The sequence below is a fragment of the Diabrotica undecimpunctata genome, chromosome 9 (assembly GCF_040954645.1).
Source record: "Diabrotica undecimpunctata isolate CICGRU chromosome 9, icDiaUnde3, whole genome shotgun sequence".
NCBI classification, from domain to species: domain Eukaryota; kingdom Metazoa; phylum Arthropoda; class Insecta; order Coleoptera; family Chrysomelidae; genus Diabrotica; species Diabrotica undecimpunctata.
This window is the reverse complement of record NC_092811.1, coordinates 57713269-57724417: the sequence shown is the minus strand read 5'-3', so window position 1 is coordinate 57724417 and position 11149 is coordinate 57713269. Positions and strand designations below refer to the sequence as shown.

Sequence of the window (11149 nt, the reverse complement as noted above, 5' to 3'; positions counted from 1 at the left end):
AACGTGGCAAGGCTTTCGTGTCGTCGTCTATTTGCTTAATTTGTTTTTTTCTGACTTTTTTCCTCAGGCTTTTGTTTGGAGGGCTGAGGGGTCTTTGTGTCCTTTGGGATTGCTCACTGTGCCTTTTGCGGTATGGTTTGTGGTTTGGCCTTCTCCGTTGGCCGTCTCCGGGTGCTGTTGGCCTTGTTTTGGTTTGAGCTCCTCGAATTTAGAGTCGATATGTCCTATTATCTTTTGCTGTGATTTCAGCATTAAATCCTGGAGCTCCGTAACTTTTTGACGAAGTGTCGATATTTCTTCGTCCATTTCTTTTAACATCCTAGTTAACCCTTTCAGACCTGAATTTCAATTTGGTTACAAAAAAATTATTTTGCAATATGTTTATAGAAGAGGGTAATATTAAAAGCCAAAATTAACATAAACATATTTTTTATACATGTCTATATGACATTTGAACAATATACATTGTAATACACATTAGGATCAAGTTAATAAACGTTGCATATTAACAATATTTATTTTGTGAGTTTAACTTAAAGATTGCATTTGGTGAATTTACATTGCGTGAAAATTTTTGAAACAGTTTCTTCCTTTTACGAAACATAGATGAACATCAAATTTTTTACAGAAAACATGTGTTCTTTCATGACAGTTCAGATTTTTACATCGAGTAGCTTCTTTTTTATCGTCATACTCGGGGCAGTGGTCTACTAAATCCCTCCAAATCTCTTTTGCTGGTCGTATTTCTGATTTTCTTCTTTTTGGCATATTAAGAATTGTAGACTGTCGAGGAGAATTCTCTCCACGTGGACGACAGGACCTCTTTTGTTTACAGGTTTACCCATAACAACTAAATCTTCACCAATTTTCATCTTGAAATGCAGTAGATCAAGGATATCTTTAGTGTTAGCCTTCTGTGTTTGCATAAAGGTTTTATATTCTAGCCAACTATTCACACAAGCAAGGTTAAATGCATGAAAGATCATTCGTAAAGTCCATTTTTTTGATTTGCTATGTCGTCTCGGGATGAATTTTATGGGTCTTAGACACCTTTAGATCCTCGGACGCTCCGTGGAGGACTTCGAATATACTGTCGAGAGCTCCTCTGCCCAAATCCATTTTCAGAGTATGGATTTGTAAAAGTTTTCTTATGGCATCTTGTCTTGAGAAAGACAAGATATTTCTTACATGACAAATATTAAGTCGAAATAAAAATACCAGGTTGCAGTAGAATAAACTCTCAGCCACAGAGTATGGAAAACAAGTAGGAAGCAGAGCCCCTAGAGCACCAAGATCTATATAATGATAAGCCACAGAATGGTGATCGGGAATAAATCAGTATTAGTTTAAATAAAAATTATAAAATCAGAAACATATTTATTCTACATTTGACTGGTTTAATTAAAACAATTGTGTAATCATCTATGATACAAACTACAAAGAAACATAAAATTAGCATTATTATCCTAAAAAACACATAATTAACATTTTTTATATGGCTTGTCATACTATGACAAAAAGAGAAACAAACAATTTTTGATATATTATGAACCAACTGGAATATGTTACTCTAACAATTCTGCTTCATCATCTTCTTTATTTTGGTCAGGCTGAAGGGATTCATAAGGTGATATGGGGCGGTATATATGGCGATAAAGTTTTTATGTTGTCCATCTTTTTTTTTTTCGAAATTTTGACAGGTCCTTTGTATTTAAGTGTTAACGAATCGAGCGTTAGCAATACCGGTCTACCTTTTTTTAATCAATTAACTTCCTGGTATGCACCATTAACAGCGTATTTAACAAAACAAGCGTTGGGGGTATTAATGTTGAACATAAATGAAAATGAAAGAAATTATTTTTACACAATTCTGAAATCTTGGGTCCTTTGATATTCAAAATTCATACCTATTTGGATGCATTAAAATTTGTAATAAAAAACGACATAATCCGAAAAAAACTAAAAGAGCAGTGTCTGGAAGAAAATACAGTGTGGAATACTATGTCACTGTCAATGCAAAAACAATCAAAATATGTAAATCCGAATTTATGTCCGTTCATGGTCTTCACCGATCTAGAGGTAGAATAAATAATATTGTATCGCAATTAGCTTCAGGTACTCCTGTGCCCAAAATGGATGGTCATGGAAAACATAATAATAAACCAAACAGAATAAGCGATGAAGTTATTCAGTTTGTTAAAGACCATATTAACCTTATTCCTAAGTATCAGAGTCACGATGGCCGATCTCATAATCTAGGAAAGACTTATTTATATAGTGATATGTCAATAACTCATTTATATGAAGAGTTTTATGTTCCATGGTGTGAACGTAAGGGTGTATCATCTGTTTCTGCATCGACATATAGGAAAATCTTTTGTACCGATTTTAATATAGGTTTTAAGTTGCCGAAATCCGACACCTGCAAGACATGTGACGAAACGCTGATTAAAATAGAAGCAGCAAAAGTTGAGAGTAATGACGAATTAACAGCTTCTTTGACGACAAATTTAAATGTTCACAAAGCACGGGCAAAAGCAATGCAGGACTTGCTAAAAACGGAAACTGCTAATGCAAAAAGTAATGATAAAAAATTAGTTCTAACATTTGATTTACAACAGTCCCTGCCAGTACCGAAAATGACTACAGGAGTAGCTTTTTACTGCAGAAAAGTATAGCTATATAATGTTGGTATACATGACTGTGGTTCGAGAAAGGGGCACATGTTTGTATGGACAGCAGACACAACTAAAAGAGGTAGTGATGAAATTGGAAGTGCTGTTTTAAAGTTTTTATCTAATAAGTCAGGCATTGATGAACTGGTGTTGTTCACTGACAACTGTCCGGGACAAAATAAAAACCGGACATTAATGGCCTTGTGGTTGCAAATGGTTAAAGAAAGGAAATTTTTAAAAAATACCCACCACATCCTGGTTAGCGGCCACACGTACTTACCATCAGATCGAGACTTTGCTCTCATAGAAAAACACCATCGAAAATATGCTCAATTAATAAATTCCCCATCAGACTGGTATATTATTAAAAAATCGAATAAAAAAAATTCTTTTGAGGTCACAATAATGGAACAAAATGACTTTAAACACATCAGTATACTACAACAGAATGCCAAAAGAGCGATCAAAACTGACGACGGTAACAAACTTGATTTTTCAGGAGTATTTTCATTTATGTTCAACATTAATACCCCCAACGCTTGTTTTGTTAAGTACGCTGTTAATGGTGCATACCAGGAAGTTAATTGATTAAAAAAAGGTAGACCGGCATTGCTAACGCTCGATTCGTTAACACTTAAATACAAAGGACCTGTCAAAATTTCGAAAAAAAAGATGGACAACATAAAAACTTTATTGCCATATATACCGCCCCATATCACCATTATTATGAATCCCTTCAGCCCGACCAAAATAAAGAAGATGATGAAGCAGAATTGTTAGAGTAACATATTCCAGTTGGTTCATAATATATCAAAAATTGTTTGTTTCTCTTTTTGTCATAGTATGACAAGCCATATAAAAAATGTTAATTATGTGTTTTTTAGGATAGTAATGCTAATTTTATGTTTCTTTGTAGTTTGTATCATAGATGATTACACAATTGTTTTAATTAAACCAGTCAAATGTAGAATAAATATGTTTCTGATTTTATAATTTTTATTTAAACTAATACTGATTTATTCCCGATCACCATTCTGTGGCTTATCATTATATAGATCTTGGTGCTCTAGGGGCTCTGCTTCCTACTTGTTTTCCATACTCTGTGGCTGAGAGTTTATTCTACTGCAACCTGGTATTTTTATTTCGACTTGATATTTGTCATGTAAGAAATATCTTGTCTTTCTCAAGACAAGATGCCATAAGAAAACTTTTACAAATCCATACTCTGAAAATGGATTTGGGCATAGGAGCTCTCGACAGTATATTCGAAGTCCTCCACGGAGCGTCCGAGGATCTAAAGGTGTCTAAGACCCATAAAATTCATCCCGAGACGACATAGCAAATCAAAAAAATGGACTTTACGAATGATCTTTCATGCATTTAACCTTGCTTGTGTGAATAGTTGGCTAGAATATAAAACCTTTATGCAAACACAGAAGGCTAACACTAAAGATATCCTTGATCTACTGCATTTCAAGATGAAAATTGGTGAAGATTTAGTTGTTATGGGTAAACCTGTAAACAAAAGAGGTCCTGTCGTCCACGTGGAGAGAATTCTCCTCGACAGTCTACAATTCTTAATATGCCAAAAAGAAGAAAATCAGAAATACGACCAGCAAAAGAGATTTGGAGGGATTTAGTAGACCACTGCCCCGAGTATGACGATAAAAAAGAAGCTACTCGATATAAAAATCTGAACTGTCATGAAAGAACACATGTTTTCTGTAAAAAATTTGATGTTCGTCTATGTTTCGTAAAAGGAAGAAACTGTTTCAAAAATTTTCACGCAATGTAAATTCACCAAATGCAATCTTTAAGTTAAACTCACAAAATAAATATTGTTAATATGCAACGTTTATTAACTTGATCCTAATGTGTATTACAATGTATATTGTTCAAATGTCATATAGACATGTATAAAAAATATGTTTATGTTAATTTTGGCTTTTAATATTACCCTCTTCTATAAACATATTGCAAAATAATTTTTTTGTAACCAAATTGAAATTCAGGTCTGAAAGGTTTAACTAGGATGTTAAAAGAAAAGGACGAAGAAATATCGACATTTCGTCAAAAAGTTACGGAGCTCCAGGATTTAATGCTGAAATCACAGCAAAAGATAATAGGACATATCGACTCTAAATTCGAGGAGCTCAAACCAAAACAAGGCCAACAACACCCGGAGACGGCCAACGGAGAAGGCCAAACCACAAACCATACCGCAAAAGGCACAGTGAGCAATCCCAAAGGACACAAAGACCCTCAGCCCTCAGCCCCCCCAAACAAAAGCCTGAGGAAAAAAGTCAGAAAAAAACAAATTAAGCAAATAGACGACGACACGAAAGCCTTGCTACGTTCTGAATCATTGTGAAAGCAAAACATGGATATATACGAAGTTATAGAAATCACAAAAACAGGAGCCATAACAACAGGCTCCTGTGAGGACACAAAAGCCGCCTGTAATAAAATTACAGTCAGTTAATGAAACCGGAGCAATAAAACAATAAATATCTTACCTTTTTCTATCTATTATCGGCTAGTTTACTCTTTTTTCCCACGTTTAATATTGGTGTTTAGTTAATATTGATATTTGGAGTTTCGTTATGTTCTAAATTTTCAAGTTTTGTTGTATTTTTTATTTGTTTTTGACTTGTGTAGCATTTTTTATCAAATAATATAAACAATGTTTCAATTTTAGGATGGTTGAAAAAGACATAAAGGTCCAAGGGGGCCCTAAAAATTAATAATTTACAAAAATTTATAATATAAAAAAAATATGGTGATGGCAGTTAATTAAGCTTCAATTTTAGTATTAATATAGTATATTTAGTATTTAGGTATTACTTATATACTTAAAAATAAAGAAATACATTGCATTAATAACCTGTTCCTTTCAATTTGCCGGTATATATAAATATATACATAAGGTAACTGCACGATATTACGGCCTAGTACACAATTGCGGTCCATTACATTTAAAGTCGTAAAATAGGATAAATTTTGAAAAGGCGGGATACTCACACACTATAATCAAATCTATGATGCTTTTGAAAGCAGTAATTAAAATTCCCGCTATTTTTCACGTGGCTGCTGGCACCTTCACTTGTCATGAATACCCAGTATGCACAGAATCGTTGAATAAGCACCACGTGTTATTGTTTATGTTTAACGAGTCATCCGAATCCTCATAGAGTTCTCAATAGAAGTTGGTAAGATTTTATAGGTAATATCTATATTTTCAATAACCAATATGCATTTATTTATTTCATTTTAATTCTTTCGTAAGGTAATTTTTAATATTTTATTAAAAAATTACTTTTTAATAACGCACGGAATTATGTTCGCATTCTATATGTCATGTACGCTATTCCGTTCTACGGACGGAATTAAGGAATAAAAGGGTCAACTGTTATTACTTGTTTGTAACGCTTTATTACCCGAATTGGTCAAAATTTTGTTTATAGCGGCGTCCTCATTGAGTTGACATTGTCGATCGACTCTGTCTATTGACACTGTCGACCGCAAATCGAAAAAGCTTCGATGTCCACACCAGGTAGGCAGAATATTTGTCGACAGTCGAAACGAAAATGTGTGACGAAGATGACGCCATTATTGTTTGTGCCGCATTTGTTATTATCACAACTAAAAAACGTAAATCATCGCGTAAAAGAAGATTTTGGGTTCGACCAAGCCTTCAAAGTAGAAATCGGTATAGCGGTAGTAACCTGATGGAAGATTTGAAAAAGGATGATATCGATCTATTGAACCTTGAATACAGATGTAACGGAGGTTTCAGAAATTTTTTTCGAATGTCGGAAAGTGAATTTGAATATTTGTTGCAAAAAATCGGGCCAAAAATTTGTAAGCAAGACACCAATTGTAGACATGCCATTCCAACAAAGGAGCGTCTCGCTGTGACATTACGATTTTTATGTAGTGGAGATTCGTATCACTCACTGATGTATCTCTTCAAAATTTCAAAACAAGCAATTTCTCAAATTATTCCGGAAGTCTGCGATGCCCTTATTGACACATTACAAGATTACATAAAGGTAAGTAGAGTTTTACCAAAACTACATTCATACTGAAAGAGGTATATTATAATTACCTTATCGAATTTTATTAACTAAAACTAAACTTACAAAAACGTACCAAAGTAGTAAAATGTAGTGAACTAATTCGGAAATAAAACTAAGTTTTCAAATAAATGTACGTATCAAACACAAAATTAAAAATAATGCTGGTTATATCTACTGTGCTTATTGTGAAGTGCCACGTCCCGGACGTTGTAGTTGTTGAATTAAATTATCTATGGCTTCGTCATCTTCAGTACCTGATTCTGCCGGAGTTGAGGGGTTAGTAAAAGAAGAACATGAAGAATGCTCTGGGGATGGTTGCGGTATTAAAGTCGTTATTGAACCAACAGGATACTGCTGGAGCTGATGCTGAGGATAATATTGCGGTGGTGGCTGTTGTGATACTGGATAGTTGTAATTGCCAATTTTCCTTCAAACAGAATCGTGCTTATCATGTGTTGCACTGTAGCTTGAGCATAAGCGGTAGGCAAATTTCGTAATGTAACAGCAACTTCTTCTCCAAATACGCTAAAGACGTCCTTTTTATTTCTGTCCAAAAACACCTGTGTCATCATCCTGTATGCATCATTAACCATTGGGTCATCACCTTTCCTTTTCTTGGAATGCACATGGTCAAGATTTGGTGACTTGAACTGTTTTTTCGGACTTGTGTTTCTCTTTGTGCGTTCAACTTTTTCGGCATTTTCAGCATTTGCATTATTACATTCTGCTAGATTGTTTTCTGTTGAATCATTTGTGGTAATAAAATCGTGACTATTCTCATCATTTTCAGTGATGTCATTCACATCTCCTTTATCTTCCAAAGTATCTACTTCAGTTGAAACCTGTAATCAAGAGTATATATATTAGATTAATTAGAAATTAAATAGGTTAGATAATAAAAATAAATAGGTCTTTTTATTTCAGATGCCTAAAACTGAGGCAGAATGGAAAGCTATTGCAGAGGACTATTACAATCGTTGGACCTTTCCAAACTGTGTCGGAGCTATGGACGGAAAACACGTAGCATTGCAAGCCCCAATAAATAGCGGCAGTGAATTTTTTAATTACAAAGGATTCTTCAGTATTGTTTTATTTGCCGTAGTCGATGCAAATTATAATTTTATTTATGCCAATGTGGGATGCCAAGGGCGTATTTCTGGTGGTGGTGTGTTTAGTAGCACTGTATTCAATAAATTTCTTGAAGAGAATACAATGCATTTGCCTGCGGAAAACCTGCTTCCAAAGAGTGATGTAAAAAGCCCATTCATTTTTGTGGCAGATGATGCATTTCCTCTGTCTACAAACATAATTAAACCTTATGCAGGGCTTCACCCTAAAGGTTCTAGTGAAAGAGTATTTAATTATCGCGTTAGCAGGGCCCGGAGATTATCTGAAAATGTTTTTGGCATAATATCTAGCGTATTTAGAGTTTTTCGCAAACCAATGCTATTAGAACCGACTACTGCTTCTAAAATAATCTTAACAGCATGTTATCTGCACAACTTTCTTAGAAAAAGCGCATCCAGGAATATTTACAATCCTCCTGGAACATACGATGCTGACTGTTCTGACACCACAGACTTGATTCAAGGAGCTTGGAGAAGTGAAGTTTGTAATCAACCTGTATTAGTAAACATAGCAAAAATACCCAGAAAAAGTGCACTGAGTGCTCTACATGTGAGAAACGTGTTAAAAGACTATTTTATGACACCAGAAGGAGAAGTGCCTTGGCAATACTTAAAGTGATAAAATGTGTATTAATATTATGTAGCCCAATAAAAAAGACATTGTAGGTGTAAAATATATTTATTTTATACATACCTCTGAATCCAACGTCTCTCTGGTCTTATTTTTGTCACGTAAAAATCTTAAACTTTCATAAGCAAACCATTTACTTTTGTACACATCATCCGTGCCACTGCCAGATTTATTGCCATCCTTTGTTTTTTTTATTTCTCTTGCTAACTGGCTTTGAAGATTTTTTATTTTTTGTTCTACCACTTGCTTTTCTATGTTAAATTCACTGGCAATTTCCATCAAAGCATCGTGCCTCATGTTTCGATCTTTATAATATTTGCTTCTAGTGTTCCATAGATTTGTTTTTAATTTATAAGCTTCAATAAATGCAATCACTTTTTCTTTTTCTCATTCCATTTTGCCAACAAGTACAAAACACGAGACTTTAAATGAGGCAGACTACACCGCACGCTGAATTATTTTTACTGTATTTTTATATAATGTCGATGGTCGAACGTCGAATGCACGTACACACTTCCGATTCGACTCGACTACCCTTTGATTTTACCGACAGAGCACGGAAAACCAGTCGACACGTCGATCGACAAAGTCGATTGCCGCGTACACACTCAGTCGAGAGTGTCGATAAACACAGTCGATCGACAACGTCGACTCAATAAGGACGCCGCTTAAGGGAAAATTGAAACGTAAAAGTTTGCTTGAGATAATTACGTACTAATATTCTGTCAACCGGTTTCTTATTATTTGAATTCTAAACTGTGTTATATCTCAAAAATTAACCGAAGTCATACCATGAATTCGTTTTTTCAGTCGGCATTTTTATTTGTTTATTTGAGAAGATACCTAATAATTATTTCTGGGTCTTCCTTCTTACTGATATTATTATTTTTACTTTCGTTACGTGTAATTAATATTTTCTTGAAAAAATGTCCTTTTAATGACGCACGGAATTATGTTCGCATTTTACATCTCATGTACATTATTCCGTCTTATGGACGGAATTACGAATGGGAACGGTTAAATATTATTATTATTTTTTTATTCATAATCACCTTAACGGGTAAGATTATTGTTTTTTAGTGCTACTAAAACGTGTAACGGTTTGGTTGAGATATTTACGTGCCACTATTTGACCAGTCTGTTTGCTGTTATTCGAGTTTTATAATGGTACTTGTTAAAATATTCCTTAATGAGAGTCGTGCCGTATAGTAATCTTTTACAAGTATTTTTTTTGGTTTAATTAAGAAACGTAATCAATTTTGTTAGTTTTTTTTAAACGACATTTCAAAACACATTACTGATTTCATTGGTTTTATTTTAAATTAACAGGGACTGTATTAAAATAGAAAAATACATTTAGTTTATAGCACGGTTATAGGTTCACAAAATATTAAATGACCGTAAAAACGTCCTTTAGATCCCAATTTGAAATGGTAATGTAGCTTTTGTCCATTATTACATTTATACGCAGCTTAACTATATTAAGCAGTAGGTATATTATTCTTAAAAATGGACCTACTTGAGTCTTATATATGTAATTTTTTCCAGATAAAATGCCATCAAAAAGTACACCCCGGAATTATTAAACGAAGCCCTGGAATCTATCCAAAGTAAAACAATGTCTGCGTATAAAGCTTCGAAATTATACAATATACCCAAACAGACATTATTAGATAAGGTACACAGAAAATACACAAAACAATCATTTCCTGGAGCCCCAACTATTCTAACAACAACTGAAGAAAATCTTATAGTAAAATGGGTACATCATTTAGCAGATATTGGCTTTCCGATTACTAAAGATCAGTTATTATATTCAGTCTCAAAACTGGTCAAACAGCTAAATCGTCCACACAAATTTAAAAATGGTTTACCAGGCAGACATTGGTATGAGGGATTTTTAAAAAGGAATTCAACTATTACTAAAAGAGTCTCACAAACCCTTACCACAGCGAGGGTTGGTGCTAATGCAGAGAAGATTAGAGCTTGGTTTCAAAAAATTTACAGTTACTTGGAAGATAATAATTTGGTCGAAATTCTCGAAGACCCTTCCAGAATTTTCAACTGCGATGAGTCAGCATTTTTTCTATGCCCCAAAGGTCAGGGTGTTTTAGTACGAAAAGGTACTCAGACCGTGTATTGCATGTCTGGAAATGATGAAAAGGAATGTTTGACTCTTTCTCTGGGCTCTTCTGCTGATGGTAAATTAATGCACATTTTCGCTCAAATATATTATCGAAATATCCCTCCACATGGGCACTAGGTAGATCGGATAGGGGCTGGATGACGTGCCAAACATTCTATGAATACGTCACAAATGTTTTTTATCCATACTTATTGAAACAAAATATTAAAAGACCAGTTATACTATTCATGGATGGACACTCTTCCCACCTGTCGCTACCTCTAAGTGAATTTTGTAGAGACAATGGCATTATTTTAATTGCCTTGTTGCCTAACTCCACACATATATTGCAACCCATGGATGTGGCAGTTTTTCACAGACTCAAAAATGCGTGGAGGAAAAAAGTCCATGACTGGCGAATGCAAAATAATGGTCGACGTTTAAAACGTAGCGAATTTAGTCCACTGTTAGAAGACTGCATTTTAGAGTCTTTAAAACCTGAAACTATACAA

The 11149-nt window shown here is 34.3% G+C and overlaps 1 protein-coding gene across 1 annotated transcript; it reads right to left on the bottom strand.

Moving 5' to 3' along the window:
* Positions 1-7086: 7086 nt before the first annotated feature.
* Positions 7087-8873, bottom strand: LOC140450859 (uncharacterized). Its single transcript, XM_072544540.1, has 2 exons — positions 8576-8873; positions 7087-7596 (listed from the first exon to the last, which is right to left on the bottom strand). The coding sequence occupies exons 1-2, from the start codon at positions 8807-8809 to the stop codon at positions 7087-7089; spliced, it is 744 nt and encodes a 247-aa protein (XP_072400641.1). The 5' UTR covers positions 8810-8873.
* Positions 8874-11149: the final 2276 nt, after the last annotated feature.